Source organism: Misgurnus anguillicaudatus, chromosome 24, assembly GCF_027580225.2.
Source record: "Misgurnus anguillicaudatus chromosome 24, ASM2758022v2, whole genome shotgun sequence".
Taxonomy (NCBI): Eukaryota; Metazoa; Chordata; class Actinopteri; order Cypriniformes; family Cobitidae; genus Misgurnus; species Misgurnus anguillicaudatus.
Genome location: NC_073360.2, coordinates 33,728,703 through 33,754,943, shown reverse-complemented (window position 1 = coordinate 33,754,943; position 26,241 = coordinate 33,728,703). Strand labels below are relative to the sequence as shown.

The 26,241-nt window shown below is 37.5% G+C and overlaps 1 protein-coding gene across 1 annotated transcript in view; it reads right to left on the bottom strand.

Moving 5' to 3' along the window:
* The window catches only part of LOC141361530 (sialoadhesin-like), a 60,956-nt gene extending 35,033 nt beyond the window's left edge, over positions 1 to 25,923 (bottom strand). Inside the window, exons 1-4 of the mRNA XM_073863014.1 lie at positions 25,893 to 25,923; positions 21,855 to 22,241; positions 20,820 to 21,068; positions 20,279 to 20,575 (exon numbers count right to left, since the gene is read on the bottom strand). Coding sequence (XP_073719115.1) covers positions 20,279 to 20,575; positions 20,820 to 21,068; positions 21,855 to 22,241; positions 25,893 to 25,923 — 964 coding nt within the window. The remainder of the gene's footprint in view (positions 1 to 20,278; positions 20,576 to 20,819; positions 21,069 to 21,854; positions 22,242 to 25,892) is intronic.
* Between the last annotated feature and the right edge of the window lie 318 nt (positions 25,924 to 26,241).

Below are 26,241 nucleotides of genomic sequence, written 5' to 3'. Positions count from 1 at the left end.
TGGTGTATTTACGGTGGGTTTTCTCGCCGTGGAGACCTTGATGAATGTGAGGTTATGTCACGGTCTCCCGGCGCTCATTTCATTGTTTGTTTGTATGTAAACAGGGGTTGCGTGCAGGTTGTTTATTCCATCAATTTTGTATATCAATTTTACCGTAATTGACGAAGGCTGTGTCTATAGCTTGAGTGTTATTAATGATATTTATTGAATTGATTGTGTATTTATTACTTTGCGGTGTTAAATTGATATATTTATATGTTTGGGTGTTGGATGAATTTGCTGTGCATTGCTGTGTATAGACGGGTTGCACGGCGACGTCATTAACTGGTTGCGTGCGCAACCGAGAGGCAGAAAGAAGAAAAGTGCATTGTGTTGTAGGCTAGTAGCTGTGTCTATAAGTCAAAATGCCAAAGAGTTGTTGCATGGAAAATAGTACCAACAGAGCCAGTGCTGGGTGCATGATGTTAACATACCACTAGATGCGACTATTACGTTACTAGCCTAACATTATAATTCATACATGTATCACAGTAACACTGCAAAAATAAAGACAGAAAAACAGATCCAACTAAAATCAAGTTTTATTTATATACAAACAATAAAGAACACTTCAATAATTAAGGTTGTTGCAGTAGCAGATCAGCTCACCAGAAAAAAAATGTAACTAGTAATATAACTAGTTACTTTCTCCAGGAAGTAATCAAGTAAAGTAAGGCATTACTATTTTTGAGAGTAATATGTAATACGTAATATATTACTTTTTTGAGTAACTAGCCCCAACACTGTTACTAACTCATCATTAACTTATCATAATCTAACATAAATTAATGACTTGTTAATGTATTATTGTGTACTGTAGGACCTACACAATGACTTTTCTTGGAGGGGTACACTGTTAAAAAGTTATCAATTACACATTCTATACAAATTTAGCTCATCAAAATCCTAATTTTTGGTGGTTTTAAAAGAGAGGAGCAAATGTGAAAATTGGTCGGAAGGGGTAATAATGGCCTAAAAGAAGAACAAGACAGATACTGTATGTGCATTTTGATAATAAGACGAGCCAGTTCACACAATAACCATCGTCTGTAGGCTAACACTGATTTAAATTGATAAAGAAGAGCTGGATTGAGTCATGTGTTTGTGATCAGGCTGTTTGCATTTCTTGGCTGTGTCAGAAATTGCATACTGTGAAAGTAGGTACTGAATTAGATGAAGTACAGTACCTACTGGAATGAAGTTAAACTAGCACAATTTAAACACATGGGACAACTGTTTAATATGTATTTGCATTTGAATAGAGCCGTGTTACCAATTTTGGATATTTTTGAATAACACAAAGCATCTCCTTCTTCGTTGGATAACTCCTCTCCCAGGGGATTACCGGATAGTAAAGGATCCATCGAATTAACACTTTGGGATCTTGCTGGAAGTAGAAGGTCATCCGTGTACTTTTCGCTACTGTTTTTGGAATACTAATAATTCGGACATACTACTCGCCTCACCAACTGCTTTTCACCAACTATAGTATTGAAGTAGGCGGTTTTGGACACAGCCCATGTGTTTCATTTACTAAAACAAAGAACTTCATAAGAGTTGTTTTCAGACTACACGGTAACAGAAAGACTAAAAATACCATGGGCCAGATATACTAACAGCTTGCGCCAATGCAAACCATTATTTTGGCGTTAAATAACGACCTTTCAGGATTTACTTAGCGCTAAAAAAGTGTTGTCTAGTTATTTTTGTATATTATTTTTTTACATGTAACAATTAAATTGGTATGCCAGGAGAACACATAGTATTAAAAATATTGTTTACCAAGCCATGTTATTTTTTATGTGCTGAAGTAAATAAAAGAGGAGTCACTAGGAAAGGTCACACAATTCCAGGCATTTCAAAACTTACTGTAAACCTTCATGTTTTTTATCCTCCAGTTCTTTTCAGTCTACCATGGCTTGGTTAGCTGGGATTTCACACTCCGAATTTTCCGATGCGATGTCCGTTGTGTTGAACTCAAGGACATTAAGAATTAGTAGATTACCCGCACCTCATTAGCTCTGCCTATTTGCAACCCTGAACTAATTTGTGCTGCTCTTATTAGATTTTGGTCATTATGGAAATCTGCTGTTGTGCCCGTGTTATTTATTTTGCGCTTTTTTAGTAAGTAACATATTACCACTCTCATCTGTGCTTTTTTGGAATTGCACTCCCGCGCTTATTTGTATTTGCCCCGTTTAGTAAATCTAGCCCTAAATGTGTTGTCCCAAAATACACACATATCTGTGTAATTATTGAAACAACACATTTTGTCTTACCTTTAACAGAACTCGTGTTTTATTTATTTACACAAAATCAACACAAAATGACACATAATTTGTTAAATCGCGTAAAAGTAAAAAAAAATTAACGCATCCTTTCTCAGAGTGTACTGTACAGCCAAAAATGTCTCTTCTATGGCATCATGATGCAAAGAGCCGATCCTGGCCTTCTGGGGGCCCAAAAGCAACTTTGTGAGGGGGCCCTGTCATCACGTTCATAAAAAACACTCACTGTCTCTGCTTAAACTTAGCTATAAACAAAATGTTAACTAAAACACGTATTATCTTATAGCTGTACATTTTTGCCACATGTAGCCTATACCAGTGGTTCTCAAACTGGAGGGCCACGAGTTGGTGCTAGGGGTGCCCCAGTTTTATGACATTTTATAAAATTTATCATGAATTTTGTGCAATTAAACCTAAAAAAATAAGGCTACTAACCAACAGCATTTCTTTGTATCATTTTGTTTTGTTTAATTAAAAGTTGAGTTTTAGAACAGTTTTTTGTCATAAATTTTCTTTAGGGGGCCTCAAAGGAATGCGCAGTACACAAGGGGGGCCGCACGCAGAAAAAAACAACTCATCAGACTCCACAGATAAACATACCAAAATACATAAATAACTCTCTAGATATGCAAACATTAGACCTAATGTGCATTGTTTTAAAATGTGTACAAGCATTTCTAACAAAACACACTGGACTAAAACTGAATCTAGGGATTTGGACTGCAGTGTTTGTTATAAATCTATTGCATGGTTAGTCAAGACTAAATAGGAACTTAAAACATTGATGTGTTCTTAATCTTTTTACTTCACCTTCACGGTGCTTGTCTTTCCTGCTCCAGGCTGAGAGCTTTAAACCATATCCGGCAGGCGCCGTTGAAGATAAACATATTTGCAGTAAATTCTGCACAAAACGCTTCCACTATACACGAGAAAGCTGTAGCCATGCAGCCTGAAATGGCTCTGGCAGCACAATGATGTCCCTCACCAGCTGGTCTGTGCAGCGCTGCATGAAGTTAAGAACAAGGGGGCCCCCTAGTGGTGCGGGGCCCTACGTAGCTCACGTAGCCTGAGCATAGGGCGGATCGACTCTGATGATGCATCTTCATTTTTAAGAGTGTAGACAGATACTTCAATCGTCTATAATGCTTCACAAAAAAGTTTATAAAACAAATTACAGTTTTAGCAACTGACTGGTAAAATGCACAATAACTCCTTGGTGCTACTGGGGTTAAGAGAAAGTCTTGTCTGCTGACAATGCATTCAGATCATTTAAACTATGAACAGATAACGGTCACACTAATGTCACGCCCAAGGGGCTGGCTGCTAATAGGCTAAGCCACGCCCCTTTTTAACTTCCACCTCGAGGAGGTCCCCAAAGCCAACCCAATTACCAGACAACAACGAGAGCAGGTAAATATTAAAACAATCTTTATTTATTAAATATTTAAAAGGGTGGGGAAATGGGGAAAGGGTAATTAAAACTAAATAGTCTCTGACTCCTCCCTCCAGGGAGACTGCTGCCACGGGCAGGCCGGGACAAGGGGCAACGGGGGTGCAGACCACCGTACACCGGGGGGAAAGGAACGTCAGGCTCCAACACCTGGTCCCTGCTATCCGTGGCGCCCTCCTTCTTCCTTCCTGGAGGCAGAGTAAATATCAATAGGACTGTTGAATGGACTTTTCGCTGTTTGCGTACCTTTCTCTGTTCAGCAGGGGGTCTTCGCCCCACGTGCCTTCACGTTTCTCTGTCGTATGTTCACTCTCTTTCTCTCTCTCTCCACAGACAGCAGCTGGGACACAAGACACAATTAATTCACTTGGCTTTCTCACCTCTTCGCTGGTTACAGCCTACGGTAAGTATGGGGTTCACACTGTTCCTTTCTCTGTTGTTCACTCCCTTTCTCTCTCTCTCCACAGACAGCAGCTGGGACACAAGACACAGTTAGTTCAACTTGGCTTCCTCACCTCTTCGCTGGTTACAACCTACGGTAAGTATGAGGTTCACACTGTTCGTTCCTCTGGTATTCACTCTCTTTCTCTCTCTCTCCACAGACAGTAGCTGGGACACAAGACACAGTTAGTTCACTTGACTTTCTCACCTCTTCGCTGGTTACAGCCTACGGTAAGTATGAGGTTCGCACTGTTCGTCTCTCTGGTATTCACTCTCTTTCTCTCTCTCTCCACAGACAGCAGCTGGGTGCGGTGCCCTCCTGTTTCGGTAAATCATCAACTTGGGGGTTATTTAAGTTGGATAAGGTAAGTACAGCGGACTTACTAATCGTGGTTTCCTCTCAATAGGTCAGATCAACAGGTAGGTTTCTGGCGACGTCGGGGACAAACCCTCACGACGAGCTCGTTGGTCACAGGGGGGTGGACACGTCACGTCGTCTCACCAGGCCGAGCGCTGCCCTTCTCTGTCTGCCGTCTCGGCGATCGTATCCCGAGCAGGGGCCCCCCTTTGTAGAGACCCGGGACGGCGGAGTGCCTACACCTCACTCTCTGCAACAGTAAGTATTGGGTAGATCAACACATCAACAATAATGACCTTTAATTGTACTCACACATCCACCGATCATTCAGTCCTTCACCACCGTTTCTCCAGAAATACCCCAACGTCCGGACGGGAAATCGTTTCCGTAGCACCACTTCGCTATGTAGACCTAAAGCGTGTTTACAGCATAAATTCTGATATTCTCTGCTAAGACCGGCAACCTCTTCGTCTCCCTTTGACAAAGTGTACGAAGGTGGGGGTTTGTCTGACAAGACACAGCAATACACAGCAGTACACAGCACCACGTCAAAAGTGTAAGTTTCCACGACACAAAGACTCACCCACCACGCTCAAGTGTACATAAAGGACGCCCGTCTCTTTACACTTTGCCCAGGTCCGATGGCTGATGGGAATATTTGGTCTAGCTGATGGTCTTGTCGCTGTGTTTAGCTTCCGTCGGATGTTTCCTCGGCTCACCCACCACGCTATCTCAGGGGTAGGGCCGCCCTCCTTCTCCTGGAGGTATCCACTGGAAATACAGGTTAGTGTACAAAGCGTCTTCACCAAATGTTATACTCACAGGCACAGTAAACGATAAATGTCACTGTCCTTTACTTTCGATCCACACAACAGGCAAACATCAATCCTGCAAAGCAGGGCGTCTCTCCAGCGTTTACACAAACCACTTGCAGGTCTGTACTCACATATACTCCGTTTTCTTCTTACGTTATGGCTGTGCTTATGATTTCATCCGTTCGTTTTCCAACCTTTAAGGTTCACAACATCTCTCCAACTTTTCCTCGCATGGGGTTTGTGGGCTTTACTTTACGCGAGAGAGCTTGTAGAGAGACAATTCCTTCTTGCACGCAGATAGACTTGCGCGCGTCTTGGACTCCTATTATCTGAAATAAAACCGGTGCGTCATAAGCAGCTGCGCTTCTCTCTGTCTTAGGTGCACGCGCTCTCGCATCTGTCCAAAGTCTAAACATAAACTAAAGTAATAATCCTTACGTATTTGTTCAGTTTCATGCGTTTCATGCGAGCTGAGGCAAGCTATACCTTTATAAATCATAACCCGCTGCATCTTGGCGGCTCTCTCGTGCACGTGCAGAGAGCTGCGCTCTGTCCGAACTCCGAAGGCAGATCACTAGGTAGTAATCCTGTTTATGATATGCATTTCAAGGAGTTGTAGCAATACATCCCTCGTGTTTAAAATATAAATCGCGTTCCGCTGGATGGATGTTTTTAAAGGCACTTCTGAGAGTTTATTTTCCCCCGCTTGGCAAGCCGACCGGACATGAAATGGGGGCGTGGCAGCATCGACGATCCCATTTTTTAATTCGAAGTTCGAGGTTGTGACTTAATTTCGATCGATTTCGATTTAAAATCGAAATCGTGACACCCTTAATACAGATGCATTTGATCAGCAGACAATATAAATACCAAAAACCATAGGGTTTCATAGAGATTATTATAAGAAATCAGTCACAGATGCAGGATGACCTACTTCTGCACTGCATGCATAGGCACTACATAAGGAATAAAATGATACAAAAAATGATACAATACACTACACTTTCGAAAGTAAACCTTTGTACCTGAAAACCATATTGGTAGCAAAAACATACATAGCCAGAGCCGGATTAACCCAAAGGCAAACTAGGCACGTGCCTAGGGCCCGATTGGCGGGATGGGGCCCAGACAGAGGGGGATTTTTTTTTTTTTTTTTACAAATGTCCCATCTACAATTTCGCAGCTGTCGGGCGGGATCCCCGTATGTCCAAAACCATTGTTTTTCAGGAAATTAAAAAACGCCGTATTTTTTAAGTTATTAAACATTGTTTCATTAAAGACGAGCTTTATGACTCGGGAGCAGAGAGATACGAGCTTATGCTCTCATTGATAAAAATGGTACGGACACAGACGTCGCCGCTGCCAGCAGTGTTCAACAAATACTGCGGTCACATTGAGCCTTAAAGACGATGCTTCAATAGTTAACCAAAGCTGACTGTAGTATACATCTTACTAAACTCGATTTTAAAGGTTTACGATCTATAAGTGATGCAATACAAAACACGATGAGCGGACTGCTGTCTAATAAGTGGAAATGAATCTGCTCGCAAACTTACCTTCGTGGCTCACGGGCTTCCTTCTGCACAGAAGCATTACAGCTATCGAGTTTTAATAAATGTACTCAAAACCTAACTATTTTCACTTGTTAGTGCCTAACAAACAGAAGTATTATATTAATTAAACAGCCATTTTATCTCCAATAAATAAAACATTTACTTGTGTTTAACATTCACAAAATAATTTAATGGTGGTATGCAAAACATTCAATTGAATTCAAAATTGAATTCAATAAAAACATGCTACTTGTGTTTTACATGCACAAAATAATTTAATGGTGGTATCCAAAACATTCAATTTAATTAAAGTATTATATTAGATACATTTTAAAACTTCAATGCATGTATGATAAGCCTATGATACGTAAATATTTAAAATACATCAATAACTGATATCATAGGTTAACACAGATAAAATCATAGTTAAGTCTTTCTTTATTAAGCGCATTACTGAGTATATTTGTGTTTGTGAGTTTGTGACTGTTGTTGTCTGAGGTGGTGACTCGGATGGGGACGCCAGTCATCAGAATGGTTAATTTTCAAGTTCATCGTTCCACTCTGTACCTGACAGAGTTCCTTTAAGGACACAGACATGGTTGCTGCAAAAAATTAATAAATAAAGGACAAACGATCATTTCCCTACGTTATATAAGGCATCTTTGCGTACAATAACGAGGCAAAAAAAAAAAAACAGTTCCTTGCATAATAATTCTGCAATGGCAGAACTGGCGGAGTCAAGATTTTTTTTCTTTAAGCCCCACAAAAATCACGTTAGATACCAAACATGATAACAAAACAAATGGATAGTGGCTAACTAAGTCAACTGCAAGCAATCTGTGTTTTAAATTCACTTCACAAACGTGAATAGCGTAAAGAAAAATCTAGCAGCCTCAGAAACGATACATTAGACTTTAGCACTACCATTACTTTGAGATAAAACTGTTATACATAATATAAAAACTGTTATTATATAATTCATATAACTGAAACATAAATAACCAGTGTTTTGAGGACATTTACCTCAGTGGACGTGTTGCTCGACGAGGATTTGGTTGCGATTCAATCTTGAAGAGAAATATGCAGCGAAGCTCTCCCGCGGATTACTGACACCTATAGAGACAGAGCGCCGTTATGCAAATTTGAAAACCACGCCCACCGGGGGGGAAATCAATCCAACCGTCTCCATTGACTTTGTATTGCGAGAAGCCGCCTCCTTGTCATTTCTGGCTTATAACAAAAAACTGAATAATGCCTAAAAGCTGCTGTGTGACAATATGTACAGCTAACAAGCCAAAGAACCCAGAAATAAGTTTTTATAAGCTGTCGAGCCGTAAAACCCAGTCTTTAAGGAGAATAAAGTGGATCGCCGACTACGTTTCCCCCTAGTGGACGCAGTTCTACTAATAGAAGTACTATGAAAAGTTGCCTGTATCCATTTTTGTGTCTTTAAATGCTCGTTTTTGGGGTCGACAGCTTATAAAAACTTATTTACAGATTAAACTTAAAAACAGAATAATACCTAAAAGCTGCTGTGTGACAAGGTGTACATCTAACACGCCAAAAAAAAAAAAAAAAAAAAAAAAATTTATAAGCTGTCGACTTCAAAAAACGAGCGTTTAGACACAGAAATGGAAACAGGCAACTTTTCATAGTACTCCTATTAGTAAAACTGCGTCCAATAGGGGGAAACGTAATCGGCGATCCACTTTATTCTCCTTAAAGACTGGGTTTTACGGCTCGACAGCTTATAAAAACTTATTTCTGTGTTCTTTGGCTTGTTAGCTGTACATATTGTCCCAAAGCAGCTTTTAGGCATTATTCAGTTTTTTGTTATAAGCCAGAAATGACAAGGAGGCGGCCTTTTGCAATACAAAGTCAATGGAGACTGTTGGATTGCTTTCCCCCCGGTGGGCGTGGTTTTCAAGTTGTGACGCGCTGCGCTCTGTCTCTATTGGTTATTTACTGGTACTACTGCCTTAACAATGACACTCCCAATGGATAAGGTGAGGATAATTTAATAGCATTTAATAGAGCCGTGTAATGACGTATAAATAATACATTTAGCAAAAAATTGTCTGATAGACTGGTTAATATACAACACATGACTTAATTTGGTATACAAACAACCAATTTGTAACCAAAGACTAGGCTATGTAAAATGTGAATTAACTTTTATTAGTAACTTTGGTAAGTTTCAGATTTCAATTCATAAATAACCTCGATGGGGGGGGGCCCAAAAAATGCAGCCTGCCTAGTGTAGTCCATTTATTTAATCCGGCTCTGTACATAGCTATAGTAAGCTACATATTAGGACCCTTTGCTTGCATTTTTGTAAGAGTATAAGCCAAGCATTTCTTTTGCATACATTTACATTACTATTAGAACAGCTGTTTGTTTAGCAAGCCACACATTTCAGTCGGTTTCAATGCATGATCTCATATACTAACCTTACACCTAAATTCACACCTATAGACGGTTTCAGCAGTAACAACATTAAAAACTTTAATAGAACAAACGTAATTTCCGGTAAACTTTGCAAGCAACAAGAATCCTTTTAGAGTAGTTTATTTCGGATTACAAGCAAAACAAATAACAAGTAGATTACCTTAGTTCAAAGCATAGCTAAAGCTTATCAAAAACTACACTGAGTGAGCTAACATTAACTATAAAACGTGTACTTTATAATGTATATTCTGACATACTTGCACATAATTGATTGGTTCAAAAGCTGTCACTAGGCTTGTACCCTTTTGAAAAGTACACCTTTGTACATAAAGAGTGCATATTAGCACCACAAAGATAGATATGGTCAGTGGTGTAGTCCTAACAAAAGTGGTGTACTACCTCTGGTCCCAAATAAAAAGACAGAACTCAGTATATTTGTTTGTTTAAGTAATATGACTCTCATTACAGTTGAATATGCCATTTGTTCATATATAGGCATAATTCTTCACGTATGCTTAGCTTATAAAATAAGATTTGAAAATTCACCAATTAAAAGTGGTGTGCCAATCAGTAAAATTGGGAGGTTGATCATCTTCAAACCATACATTTTTGAAACAAGCAGACCTCTTGTTGCTCAAAAATTACAATGTGTTATACTAACTACATTCATAGGGCACTGGATTTAGTTAAAAGTTGGAAAAAAATAGATGGCAGTACTGTTGACTACAACAGGGGTTACTAAACATTTCAGACCGCGACCCACAATATTAGACTGCTTACGACCCCCCCCCCCCCCCCTCTCCTCTCTGTGGTTTTCTCCAGCTTTTGAGAAATTGCGATTTGGTTACAGACTTACAGAGCTCAAACAAAAAGGAACACAATTTCTAAGCCAGGCTATTTTATACCTTTGTTTGGGCTGCGATTCTTGCGGATTACTAGGTAAAGACGTATTATTAATATTGACAATGTTGTATCGAAAAGCTATACATGCTTAATGAAACTATACCATGTCAATATATAAATACTTAACTCAGACTTTTAGCATAACCGTGATGTAACACACATGTACCTGTTACACTTCTTGTACATGATGACTCCAGCAAATATGAAAATGAGAAAGAAGACAAATGAGGGGGCTAGAATGTAAAGACCAATTGTCTTCAAGTCAAAGGTCATAACATCGCTTTCATTCTGGGAAACAGCTAAAGGAAGTTGAAGATGAAGTCATTTATTGGTCATTATGATGTATATATCATGTAAAGAGATACAGGACAAATGTGATACACGTACATTTATTCTGGACTAGAGTCACTGGTCTTGGAGACTATATAGATTGTAAAATAATCTGCAAAAAAATCTATAAGTGAAAAGACACAGAGGAATCACACAAACTAAAGGAAGTGAAAGATGAAGTAATTTATTGGTCATGATGATGTACTGTATATATCATGTAAACAGGATAAATGTGAAACACACATACATACATGTATTATCTTGGACTGGAGTCACTGTTTTTACTCAAGTAAAAAGTACTTTTGTACTTTTACTCAAGAAAAGTAAAAGTACACCATTTTAATGTAATTGGGTATTAAATCAATTTTAATATGCAATATAAAAGGAATACACAGAATGATTCTATGCTTTAGAATGTAGTGAACATTTTTTATTAAAGTAAAGTAATTTACACTCGATAAAGCACAGATGCTTGGAAAATGTACTTAAAGGCGGAGTCCATGATGTTTGAAAGCCAATGTTGATATTTGAAATCACCTAAACAAACACGCCCCTACCCCAATAGAATCTGGACCTTCTGTTGATAGACACGCCCCACACATATTCAAACCCGCATTTGATTTGATTTGATTGGCTATAAGTGTGTTTTTGTAGTCGTCCCGTCTCCTTTTACAATGCGTTTTTCAAACATCGTGGACTCCGCCTTTAAAAAGTAAAGTCCGCCTCTACAAAAGTGTATCATGTACTCATTTGTAACAATATCAGACAGGAATCAAAAACTGGATGAAAAATAAATAATAATATTACTTAAAAACAGGAAAGGAGAAAAGAAAAAGCCAGGTTAATATAGAAAGCAATTTTTGACATTTCAAAAAAGTTTTTTTTCCAAGAGATATGTACATAAATCATTACAAAAGGCTTTAACACATTCACAAAAAAAAAAATACAATTGTCTCTTCCATATCACAGAAGCTAAATTTTTTCAGTACTTTGAATATACTTATTGATTGGGTAATCAATGGCAAGTGTATCATGAAAATTTGAAATAAAACATATAGACCAGCCAGCCTGACCATTTATTTATTTATTTATTAATTTTGAGCAGGCTAGCTGGTCTTAGCCCTTCCACCTTCTTACCTCTCAGATCGTCTTGATTTTAATCATCTTTCATTTAATCATCTCTCATTACTTTCCGGTTAATATTGAAAATGTCTAAGATGTTGATGTTCTTGTATTTTAATTGGATGCAGATGTCAAGACCATACCGCCACCTACTGTCTGTGTGAATTTATAACTCCCATCCTCTGTTTCACATTATTTTATAATCTATTGATTGAAGACTTGTTTTCCATGTTTATATTGCTGTATAGCATTAGCTAATAAAAATGGGTTTTGTTTGCAACTTTTAGATGTGATGTATGATATAAACAATATGGCGGCCTCAGAGTGAAAATATCTTTTCAACGTTTATTAAAGCTATGACATTTGTCCTCTTTTTAATTTCACATTCATACAGCCAATCCTGGTGTTAATCTATTACACCATGCATGTGTTTATAGTCTGGTTACTAGTTATTCTATGGCATCATGAAGCATCCTTATTTTTAAGAGTGTAGACAAACATTTCAAACAACTATAATACTTCACAAAAAAATTACAGTTTTAGGGACTGACTAGGTTAAATGGACAATATCTCTTTGTTGGTGGTATACAAAGAGAAAGTATTGTCTGCTGACACTGCATACAGATTATTTGACCTGTGAACAGATTACTATAACACTTACATTAATACCACAACAAAAAAGGTGAAGTGACAAAGTCTTACTTTATCCATTTCGTTAAATCTTTTACACTGCACTTAGATCAACAAACAATGTAAATACTAAAAAAAAAAAACATCAATCAATCAACATTTTATTTATATAGCACTTATGAAACTAATGAATGCAGTTCAAAGTGCTTTACAGGTTTAGAAAAGAAAACCAAGAACATAATAATAAAAATGCATGAAATACACAAACACATAAAATACAAATTGCATAATAGTGAATAAAAATACCAGAATAACAATTATATATGATATTACAGAATAAAAGACATCATCATTTAAAATAACAATATGTGAAAAGACAAAGAAAGCAAAAATCAATAGAAATGTAAAGTAGGGGGTTTCACATTGCTAGGGGATCCCCAACAGCCTGTTTTGTGTGACTGTTGTGGTTTAAAGGAGATAACACAAAGAAGAATAGATGGATTTGTTTAATAATAGGATGTTTCTGCACACACGATGGCGACTCATTTTTTTGTTAGAAACACATTTAAAAGTGAATTTTTTAGGTTTAGGGGCTTTAAAGGATAATTCCGGTATTTAACACTTTGAGTCTCATTTCTGGTTTGTTTTGGATGAACTACAGTGATGGACACAGAAATGTCGACAATGGGTCGTGTCTTGACTTTTCGACTGATTTGGAAGCGTCTCTTGACTGCTTCAGAATGGAAGTCAACGGCCATGCACAAACACGTCACCAAAACAACACTCAACGTTCATTTTCATAACTGTACTACTCACCGAGTGGTTCGTGCTGTTCGTTGATGATTAAAAACAAATATATTGGCGCAATGTATGATTTCAATCCGTGTTATTTGCTATAGTGGAACTATTTTTTCAGATACCTCACAACCACGTATATACTTCCGCTCTATATTTGAGTCTGAAGCATGAATGAATGTAGTCCAACAAACTGTAATAAAACGGTAGCATACTTTCAAAATCAAGTTTATTTGTAACACTTACACCATCCAATATGTTTTTTCATCAGCATAACAATAAAGAAGATATTTTGCAGAAACCCCAGTGCTCCGTCATGCAAGTCAACCGATCCGCACACTTTAAGAGCTAAAGCATATATATCCAATACAACAGCAATCCCCCATAACTCCGTGTGACATATTGACGTCTTGTGAAGCAAATCAATCAGTTTTTGCAAGAAACTGAACGTTATTTAGAACACTATTAGCGTGAATGCCAAAGCAGGAAGCGCGCTTTCCGTTTGAGGCGATCTCTTGCACTGGTGAAGTTTGGTGGCTGTTGGCTATGGATGTTGGTCTCTCTGCGCCACCTATAGAGCGGGAGCGTGAAGCGCACTTCCTGCTTGGCAAAAGCTCTGCATTAACGCTGAAAAATATTTATATATATATTCGAATCTCAAAACTGAAAATCGAATGTCAACCCACGGAACGAATATTCAAATATTCTGGTTCAGCCCTACAAATATGGGAAAAATTTATTCTGAGAGAAACCAAGCGAAAAACAACAACCACATGTAAACAGTCCCTTTTCTGTTTCCCGGCGGCGGAGTGATATATCAGCGAGCAATGAGTCTTCCAATTGAAGTCAATGTAATTTTACAAAATGCCAAATAAAACACGACAGAAACTGTATTTCGCTACACAACTTGTTTTTAATCATCAACGAACACCACGAACCACTCGGTGAGTAGCACAGTTATGAAAATGAACGTTAAGTGTTGTTTTAATGACATGTTTGTGCATGGCCATTGACTTCCATTCTGAAGCAGTCAAGAGACGCTTCTAAACGAGTCAAAAACTCAAGACACGACCCATTGTCAACATTTCTGTGTCCATCATTGTAGTTCATCCAAAACAAACCAGAAATGAGACTCAAAGTGTTAAATACCGGAATTATCCTTTAACTTCACACCTAAATTCACCCAAATTAAGAATACTGGTGTATAATTTAGCTGCATGAAAAACATGCAGTTTAGTAAGGCATAAAGAGTAGTAATAAATATAATAATAAATATAATAAAAGTGTCATAGAGGTTATAAGATGAACTGAAAAGATAAATACACAAAAACCCCACAAAACACCTATTTATTAACAACAGCAGTAAACACTGCCCAGTCAAGACATTATTAATAACCAAAACATAACCTTAGGTCATATCATTTTTGCTTTATGTAAACACTGTTTTCTCAAAGCTAAATTTTAATTTACTTACATGCTTACTGTTTACTTTAAGGTACATTCAGTCATTTATATGAACATCTATTCAAATGCATTCTTTAATTTCTAATGTTTTATTTAATACAGGGTTAATTCTGAATGTTGTTATGAAAGCTGCGGTTTCATCGATCAGCACTTCTCCAGCAAGGTTTTAGCAGTTACACAGTCACAGACACTTGATCCAGCACTGAGGTTAAAGTCTGTCACCTATACAAGTACAGAAAAAAATATGATTAATATTAATTTGTACAGCTGTCAAGATACAATTATAAATAACATTTGAATCTTTTTTTATATATATATTTTAACAAAGTTTTATTCTGACATTTAATCTACTCTAGGGTTGTTTTTCAATATTGGACAGAACTAGACCCCGAAGCTGCCGCCAGGCGCCGCCATTTGCGCCACCATTTGCGCCACCATTTGCGCCATTTAGAAGTTCAGCCGTTATCAGCCAATAATTTCCTAAGCCAAATTGAGCCGCCAGCTGATAAAGTTTGGCTGAGCCGGCTAGAATTATTTGCAATCAAATAATAAATCTATCACATAGAGACACACACACACGAAATATATAAACAATACACGAGATCCATTTTCCGATTGGTTTCATAACAGCGCTCGTTGCAACAATACACAGAGGGGTTGCAACCTGTGGAGGTTGCATATGCAGGCTGCATACGTCATCAAGCCTGGTTTATTTAAGTTAACTGAGCATTACATTCGCAAGCCATACGCATATTACAACAATTTACGATTAACTTATAATAAGAATAAACTTTAAAAGTGTTGATATTTTGAAATAAGACAGTGTTGATGACGTAGGCCGCGTAAAAATGCGACCTCCGGAGGCTGCAGTTTTCAGATTGGGAAATTAAAATTGCTCGTTTTCCGTACAGAAGAAGCGATGCATTAGTAACGTGCGCGTCACAACAATGCATTTCAAAAATAGACCGTGTTATTTTATTTTTGACCAATGCGCGCGACCAGCATCCACACAGGAAAAAGCTGCGGGTAAAATAACGTTTGTAATATGTCTGTTTCCGGGTGCTGTATGCAGCATGTTCATTTATACTTTCATTTTGTATTAGAACTGCGATTTGGAATCGGTGAAGTCAAATATAGATGCGTTTCTTATAAGAGCCGCTTCTGGGAAGTTCGCGCGTGGCATTACATTGACTAAAGTGGTCGCAATCAGGTCCGGTAGCACAGCACACGCATAATTCTGCGAATGAGAGCACTAAGTAAAAGCAACAGAAAGTTTCTTTCTATCGGTCTCCTGTGCTGCTTGAACCTCAGAAGTAAAGAGACTTTTAAAAAGCTTGCCAGTAAAATCCATATCACACCAGCAATGACAAGGTAAGCTAACGTTGCTATGGTTACAGTCCAGATACATAATAGATTGCTAGGCTATTGCTACGCTATCTACAGTTTTATTACAAACAGCCACCAAAACTACAACGTAAAATAAGTGTAGACTTTTAAACATCAATGTTAAAAGTTTTTACCAGCCTTTGTATGGGAACCTATATTCATTCATTCATTCAAACCAATGCATGCCATGTTTGTGCTGTGGCTCTGAATTAAAAGTGAATTAAAGAATAGAAATGAAAAGAGGTTGCGTGTTTTGCCATGTTATTAGTCTATAGGTAGCATTATAGTGGGCTCTAGCTCTTTTGTGTTTGGTTAGGTGTACCATAATTTAACAGACTTTTACCAGATCATTTGTCTATGTTTATAATTCTGACAGTTATTGTATTTTGCCATAAGTCTTCACTGTGCCTATTCAAAGCTCGAGGGCAAACACATAACTTTTAGATATATAAGCAGCAATAAACTACACTTTAACATTTTATAATGCCTAGTCATACTTCTGTTATTTTAATGAAAGTAACACAAAAGTAGTGTAACTCATTACAGTTCAGAGACAGTAATATTGTAATGTAACTAATTACTTTCAAATGACAGTAATTTGTAATATATAATGTATTACACTTTGTAAGTAATTTTCCCATTACTGTTAATCAGTATAACGCAGACATCTGTAGACATGTGGCAGCTTCAGCCATTTGCAGCTATGAAAAGTTTGGCGGCTGCAGCAGCCATTTAGGTTTCGGCTGAGCCGGCTAGCCAGCCAATAACTTCATCAGCCAGCCATTATTCTCAAAACAAATGGCTTCGGGGTCTAGACAGAACACGCTGCTGGGTTAAAATGACAGACCAATTGAGATAAAAATAACCCATCTGCTGGGTCATCTTAACCCACCAGCATGTACTGTTACTAAACCATGAGTTGAAACAACCGAGCAGTTGGTCATTTTACCCAGCACTGTAACTGAAGTCAGAACCGATCCTCCCTATCCACAGGGCACGCAAGCTGCATAGAGACCTGAACCACTAGGGGGCCCCCTTGCTCTTAACTCTATGCGGCGCTGCTCAGACCAGCTGGCGAGTGACATTTGAAAGCATAACAAGCACTCTGATCTCACTATACAGTACTTTAATTCCAGTTTTCAGTCGAACTGTGCAGCTCCACATGCCGTTTTAACTCATTCACCGCCAGCCTTTTTGAGAAAAGTTGCCCACCTGCATTTTTGTGATTTGAACAAAATTTTCACAAAATTCCTTGCAGGAAAATCATTTTCTATAAATATATAAACATACAAATTATATTAAATTAAAGAACACACCCTCTGCTTTCAAACAAACAATAAACAAACAAACAAACAAACAAAATGGGGAAAAAACTTTCATTATATATTTACTTTTTCTACTTAATTTAACCACTGAAATATGGATATTTCTCTTAAAAATACAACATTTTGAGCAAAAAGCTTAAAAAATTGCGTTTTTGTAAAGGAATTTATGTTAGAGATCAGACTCAGAATGACTATCAAACATAAAGGCAGTTAAAATAACCATTAAATCTTTTTAACATCAGTTTTTGATAAATTCGATTTGGCCATCTGGTGGATAAAAGCGGTATTACACTTTCACTTTGAAATTCGTCCAAAAAGGCATATTTATTAGTTAAATATGATCTCATAAATGACGAGATATCTCTTCAATGGCGGTGAATGAGTGAAGCTATCTGTCAAGAGCACAAAAGACACAAAGCACCATGAAGGTGAAGTAAAAAGTTTAAAAACACATTATGTTTTAATCTTCTATGTAGTCATGACTAATTATGCAATGAATTTATTACACTCAGTTCAAATTCCGAAATTCAGTATTAGTCAAGTCAGGGGCATAGCTTGGGGGAGGCCATGGGTGGCCAGTGCCACCGCTAATTTAATGATATATTTAATATGTTACATTTAAATGGCGCTTTTCTGCAGCACTCAAAGGGCTTTAAATTTTGTCTGAAAGGGGGATTTTTCTCAACCAACATCAATGTCCGGCATTCACATGGATGATGAAACGACAGCCATATTGCACCAGAACGCCCACCATACACCAGCTTATTAATAGAGAGGAGACAGAGTAAAACCACCAATTAGCATATGAGGGGATGATTAGTAGGCCAATGTTTGGCCAGAATGCTGGGGCTTTTTACCACTGTGGGTACTTTTGTGGTGCCCTTAGTTCCCCTAGCACGGTCCCTAAGAGCTTGGCTAGAGCTACCCAGCCCATTGTGTTTGCTTCTATGTACAATCAGACTCGGCTATGCGATTTAATTCGCCCCTGCATCCACCCAAGTTCTCAGGCTTCCTCTTCACCTCAGTGAAAGATGTCCATGTCTTGCGTGCGGAGATCGTGGTCCTACTGGGAAGGACGCGATAGAGCTGCTCCCTCCAACTGACATGAGGTGAGGGTTTTACAGCCCTTACTTCATTATACTCATAAAATAGTGAGTTACGACCGATCTTGGATTTGCGCTCGCTGAATCGTGCACTTGACAAGATGCCGTTCAAGATGTTGTCGCAGAAAAGCATTTTTTGATGCATCCATCCCCAAGATTGGTTTGCAGCCATATACCTAGTGAGGCATACTTTCATGTCTCGAATCTCCCCCAACACAGGTAATTTTCTTTGTTTTGAAAGAAGCTTTGAAGAAGCGTGTTTTTGGATGTTAGGAGAAGCCTTGTTCAGCTTTCCAAGTATGCCAGTCTTATGGAAACATTGGATATACTTTGTTTATCCAAGGAAGTAGCAGAGGTGTGCATGTGTTTTTGTTTGTTGTAAATGCATATAATGTAAATGACACAAACATATAGTGAATCATAAGTTATGAAGGTGTTTTGTGTGTGTGTGTGTGTGTGCTTGCTCGTGACTTGCTCCTCCTGCTGGATGCCTTTGTGATTTTCTGAAAACAATCACTTGAGCTGATCTGTCTTTTATAAATCTGATAAAATGAAGATTCAGAGATATGAAGGATGTAATACTACTCAATAGGTACTCAAGATTAGCATGAGATGAGCAGAAACAACGCCAGAGAGAGCTTTACTGGATTCTGCCAACAAAGAGGTATTTCTGAATGGCCTGAGGCAAGGATCAAGTAGATTTGAAGCGAAAGTATTGGATGAATGTATAGACGGTTTCATTGGATGCATGCACGTTGTCGCAGTTAAACATCTGGACTGGACTTAACTTCCGGTAACTTCCTCTGTTTGTTTAATGGCCTGGGGCTAAATTGAACTCTGTAACAAATTCCTTGTCAAAAATAACAAATGTTTTGGTTTCCTAAAGATGACGAGAGACGGCAATCATGGATCGACACTATGTGAAGAGAGATTTGGCAGCCGATCTGCACTTAACATTATAAACATTAATTTTACATAGTAACGTTAGCACAGTGTAGTATTGATAGCTATGATTTGAACTAAGCATTCATCAAAATATCATTACCTCATTTTTAACAGAGATGGCATTTAGCAGCTTTTGCATCTGAACTAAATATATATTACCTAATTTATTTACCATTTACCATTTATTACCTCATATTACTGACTTCTGGATTACCAGGTGAAGGCCTATAATTAATATCTATATTGTAATATTAAAAAGCTGTACATGCCCAAATAAATTACATTATGTCAATATATAAATACAAAATTTAGACTTTTTCTAAGTATAACCCTGATGTAACACACATGTACCTGTTCTTCTTACACTTCTCGTATATGGCTTCAGCAAGAATGCAAATGAGAAGAAAGGCAATTGAGGGGGCTAGAATGTAAAGCCTAATTATCATCATGACAAAGGTCATCAACTCGGGTTCATTCTGGGAAACAGCTAAAGGAATGAAAGAAGAAAATCATTTGTCATTATGATTTATATATCATGTGAATAGATACAGGACAAATGTGAAATACACAAACATACATATATTATCTTGGACTGGAATCACTGGTTTTGGAGACTCTGTAAAAGAATCTGCAGACAAAAAAAAGTGAAAAGACACAGAGGAATCGCACACACTAAAGAAAGTGGAAGATGAAATAATTTATTAGTCATTATAATGTATATATTATGTAAAGAGATAAAGGACAAATGTGAGAAACATACATTTATTCTGGACTGGAGTCACTGGTTTTGGAGACTCTGTAAAATAATCTGCAGACAAAAATCTATAAATGATAAGACACAGAGAATCGCACACATCATGTATGATGTCTTGAAATCACTCACGTTGTACATGTAAGTCGACGGATGCTGTGATTTTCTGTCCAGAAATATTTGTAGTGCAGATTAATTTCTTCCCATCATCTTTCTTTGCCCCCAAAAAGGTTATGGTGGAAAAGGTGGCAAATTCAAACCCTGCAAGTTGTTTCTTTCCATTTTTGACCGGCATGTTCTCATAGTTCCAGGAGAGGATCGGAGGATTATTCTGACAGGAATGATGGACGGTACAAGTCAAGTTCATATCAACACCCTCTATGATATCTGCTGCCAGTTTAGGCTCAATGGTTATATTATAATAGACACCTGAAATTATAAGCAGTTTACACAAACATCAAACATGATTTTAAAGCTAAATTTGAATGGATTTTACTTTTTTATTCTTTCAAATTTACAAATAATGAAATGCTTAATGTCTTTAAATTCATTTTGAAACTGTAAGACACAGACTAAATAAAGGCAAGCATATATATGTCTTTGAATTTGTATGTGATTGCATATGCACACACACATTTTGCACTTTGTGATTTTGCAACTCTTGTTATTATGCCTCCATGATATGTTACAGTACACTCAATATCTGAGCGTTCAGCCTTCACGACACCGGTGCGTGTCCGCGTGGTTTTCCATTGACCATTTTTGATATCGACATCATCTATTACATCAGATCCTTCAATACCCTTCAGAATGATGTTTGGTTTGCTGTATGGACAGGTGTGTAAGGTGTAACACACTACTGTAATGCTGTCACCGGTCTTTGCTCCTCCGTAAATATTAATGATGGGCTGCTGTGGATTTGCTACAGTAGGGAAAAATGTTACAGTTAGGCAACCGATGATACAGCTGCACTGTAAAAAAATTCCGTAGAAATTGCAGCTGGGTTGCTGGCAACTCACCGCAGATTTAAACCCATGTTCTTTACCGGCAACACTTTGTTCAAAGCTAAATGAACATCAAACATTCACAAGTCTTTGTCTTTACACAGTAAAAAAAAAAATACAGCATCAAGAAAAACATTCTGGAAAACAAAATCTGAAGCAAAAAACAGAAAAAGGTTGATGATGATTTCTGGTTCCCAGAATGCTTTGCATGAGGCTGTTCTTGTATAGTTTTATTCTGTAAAGATAAAGACTTGTTCATATTTAAAATGTATTTAACTTTGAACAAACTCTTGCCAGTAAATAACATAAACGTAAATCTATGGTAAATTATCGGCAACCCAGCTGCAATAACATTCTAATGTCTACAGAATTTTTTACAGTGTGTAATGACACTTAAAGGGACACCAGGCAAGTCTGAGTATTATTTCTCTACTAGCTCCCCCTAGTGTCTGGGAGTAAATGCTTTCTATATCTGAGACTTTACGAGACTGAAGGATACCGGGTCGGATACAGCGAACTTGCAAGTGGGGTATTCTTCCTACAGACGGTAGGGGCGGGCGAGAGAGAGTCTTCATTCGTCATGTAATGAGTCATTTAACCATAGACCGACTTACGAAGATGATTTATTAACATAAAAATGCTGCCTTGTGTCCGTTTAAAACCAAAAATATTACATTAAAAGATCATGTGAAGTATTTACGTACTGTCAACAGTAATCGTGGAGGTGACATCATAAAACTTATAGGCGCTATTTCCAACATTTTCTGGGTCAATCCATGCATATAATTTTTCTCCATTGTGAGACAGATCCACGCTTTTGATCAGCAGAGTACAATCCCGATCTGAGGTTCTATGCCTATATATATCAGTTTTTCCTCTGAACTTGTCAATAACTTTGCCTGGATTCAAGGGATCACAAACTAAAGGGTAGCCACTCGACACATACTGATACCACACAACTCTACGTGGGTTAGTTGGTGGGTATAAAGTGTAAGAGTAAGAGCACGGTATAACCAGACAGGAACCTTTGAGGCCATGAATTTCTGATGGCATTCTCACTTCCCATGCCAAAGTCTCATACAGCAGAACACCTGTGGAAGAAACAGGGTGTCTACCTCTCAATTTTAGTATTCAGTTCCTGAATCTCAATTACTATCAGTGCTTTAAGTGGGCCGGTACGCGCCAGTACTCAGTACCGCCACTTCTAAATATAGCTCTTGAGCGTACCACCACCTCTCCGTGAGCCCAGAACGTGGTTTTAGCGTACCGGAACACTCATTTTGCACATCTGCTTAAATCAGAGGTTTTAATCCTTTTGCTGCGCTAGCGCTTTTCAGAGCGCCCTTCACAATGTACGCTTCCTAATTCATCCCACCGAGAGCAAAGACTACATTACCCATACACCCTTGAGTTTAACACGTTAAAAGCACATGCATCGCTTTTGCTGCTGTCAGTCAGTGTCAACGTTGTCTGGAGAGGTGTGTGTTTGTGTGTGAAACGCACAACAATAGCTGCTCGGTTAAAATGAAAATACAATGAACACTTAATATGCCCTTCTTGTTTTAGACTCTGAGTAGTAAAAGAACAAGGTCAGAATCAGAGGACTCGCTGGCTGACATCCCACCAAGCCAGAATGATAGCTGCAGGTCAGACGCAAGCTTTATCCAATACTTTGTAGGTACGTGACAATCTCCGCTGTCGCGGCTGTCAGTTTGGTTCCCCTCGACGCAACTTCAGATTTCGTCAGGCGATGTGCAGAGTAAAAACATTCTTGAAATTGTAATAGACATTTAATTTAATTGCTAAACTACAAGTGAAATTTCAATGAATTTCAATGCACAGTAGTTTTACCACCCGCAAAATGGAAAACAATGGGCGAAAATAAAGGGATGACTTTCTAGTTTCAAATGGCCAGTATTTTGTTATTCTTGAACCCATAGACATGGTCTTGGTGTAATTAAAAAAAAATTTTTTCAAGCTCTTTCTATCTGAACAACTAGTTTTAGCATGTAACCATGCTGAAAATTGTACTCACATATCTACCTTTTGCACATTTTATATATGTTCAATAGCTATTTCTAGCTCAAGCAAATCCACAAACTTATAGGGCCCTATTTTAACGATCTAAACGCATTGTCTAAAGCGCACAGCGCAACGTCTAAATGGGCGTGTCCGAATCCACTTTTGCTAATTTAACGACAGGAAAAGGGGTTTGTGCGCCGAGCGCATGGTCGAAAAGTGTTGGTCCTATTGTAATGAGAGTATTTTGGGCGTAATGTGCAATAAACCAATGAGAGTCTCAGCTCTCATCCCCTTTAAAAGCAAGTTGCGCTGGCGCTATGTCTAATCCCTATTTAGATGACGAACTTTGTAAACTGAAAAACTAAGCGGACGAAGAAGATCCCCAGTTTAAGATTAATGTTAAATAAACCCGTTTTCTTTTAGTCATGGATGTAAAAAAACAGGCTTGTAATTGCTTTAAATGTCAAAAAATAATTTACAAGTATGTAAGATAAGGTTTGTACTCTAAAAATACTTTATTTGTAACAAACAGGAGATAAAGAATTTACAAACGGCTCTCCTCACGTTTCAGCACTTTGGACAGCGTGTTTTTAACAAAGAGTTTTTTTAAGCATTACTTAAAAATGTTTCTCATCTCACCCTATCCGCAGGTACAGAGTCATCATATACAATAAATCCGTGAGGTAGCATAAAAAAAACATTTAAAAACAGATGCATTTGTTTAAAGCAAAGCATTTATTTACTTACCAGGCTGCAGGTGTAGCAGCTCTTTGCGCCTTCTAACGTCTCATAATTAGCCCTCATTTATGTCCAAGAGACTCAATAGTAATCTTTTACATTCAATCCTTTAATATTTCATATTTAAAAGCATGTTTGTGCTGCTGCGCATTCGTGTACTTTGTGATAAGCAAACCCGCGTTGTCCTCCCGTTTAGCGCATATTACTAATGCGCTCTTTAAATAACATAAAACACATTGCGCCATTGACTTAGAACAGGTTTTTGTTGGTCAATGGCGTAGTCTATTTTAGTTGCCTCAAAGTAGCAACGCGCCAACAATGCGCCTGAACACACCTCGTTTTCAGACCAGAACGCCCATGGGCGCAAAAGGGGGCGCAAATGCATTTGCTATTTAAACAACGCAGCGCTAAACGTGAAAATTAGGGTGGAAACTAGCGAAAGACACTTGCGTGGGTGTAAGATAGAGCCCATAAAAGGATTTATTATTTTTACAAGGTCGTCTGTTGACTGCTGAATATAAAACCCCTTCAATATAGGAGTCGAGTCAGCAAAAAAAAAAAAAAAAAAAATTGAGTACTGGCACTTCTTTTGGGCCACTTAAAGCACTGATTACTATCACCATTCAGCAAAAGATCCTGTGTTTGATTTTCAGGGAAGGGACAGTAGGCAATATGAAAAAAATTTCCTATGCAGAAAAAATAAAGCAATGTGAAAATTTATGTAACTTTTGCTTCCTGTTAGCATACTGCAACATATTAAATGTAAAAAACATTACATATATATGAAGAGTTTGGTTCCAAAACGCAATAAATCCATTTTGACAAATTTCGGTAAAAACGTGTTTTCTATAAAGTGACAAGATGAAAACCACTGTTTTCTGTTACAAACTTTCACATAGCATCTTTAGGTTATAAAAACATAAAAAATTCAAATCCATAACTTGATTTTCAAAGATTTATTATAAAAACGGTTTATTTTTTCCACAAAATGCAATAAATCCAAGTTTTTATTAAAAATGCTATAAATCTATTGAATCAATCGCCTATATAAATGTGCATTCATCTTTGCCATGTTATATTCATTTAGTTGACTAGTTGTACACACTAATTAAAAATATAAACATTAATGTCATTAATTAAAACACTTACTTTGTGATATTAAGAAGTCATCGGTTATACTTGACGTCGTCACTTAACGTTTTTCAAAGCGATCAGCTGTAAAATGTTTTGGTCCTGCTCGATTTTCGTTGACTGAGTAAAATTATGGAAAGTTTTTCATAAGATCCTCTGGGGTCAATATGTTAGCATGAGAAGCTTGATGCTGTCGGCCCGGCCAAACAAGCACCCGTCTCCCGAGTGCCTCTGCGTAAATTATTACATGTTGATGGCTTACGTTTCTTTCCCGTCACAGAAAACCATCACAGGTTTATCAATGCTATTAAAGTATTATTTTGTTTTTGTTTGTTTGGTGATCACGAAGTTCATAGTAGATGAGGAAAACTAGGATTCCGTGTACTCAACGCGCCGCCATTCTTTGTTTACATTGCGTGAATGGTGCGCTGTAATCTGTGGAGGAGTGGATTTATGGCATTCTGTAGAAAAGGGGGAGTGGTGTTTATTGCATTTTGGGAAAAAAGGGAGAAAAGATGACAGAATAACACTGCGGAAATTGGATTTTGCATAAAATTAAGAATTTACTTTTTAATACTGACCTGATATAATACTGATTCTGGCAGTAACTCATTTTTTTCAAAAATGGCGTTTATTGCGTTTTGGAACCAAACTCTTCATATATATATATATATATATATATATATATATATATATATATATATATATATATATATATATATATATATATATATATATATATATATATATATATATATATATATATATATATATATATATATATATATATATTCTGTGACAGAATATCTTGCCGTATAAAATGCATGAATAGAAGTAAAGTGATACGATACCTTGAAACAGAAGATATTTCAGTCCTTTCATCTCTGGATCACAATGCTTCCTCTTATATAGAAAAATCACAGTTTTAAACTGCAAACAATCTCAAATGTTAAAAACATTTCAGAATATCCCAAATACAATATACAGAACTATGTAACGGTGCACATCTCATGACTTTCATCAGTTTACCACCTAAAGTGTTTTCACAATTCTTCTCATTATGGGTTTATTGGGTAAAGCCATTTACTAGGGATGAGCGAGTACAGCATTATCTGTATCTGTATTTTTTAACCATATTAATTATCTGTATCTGTATCTGTACTCGGAGTGGCTGTGGCCTAACCCGGAAGTGGGCGGGGT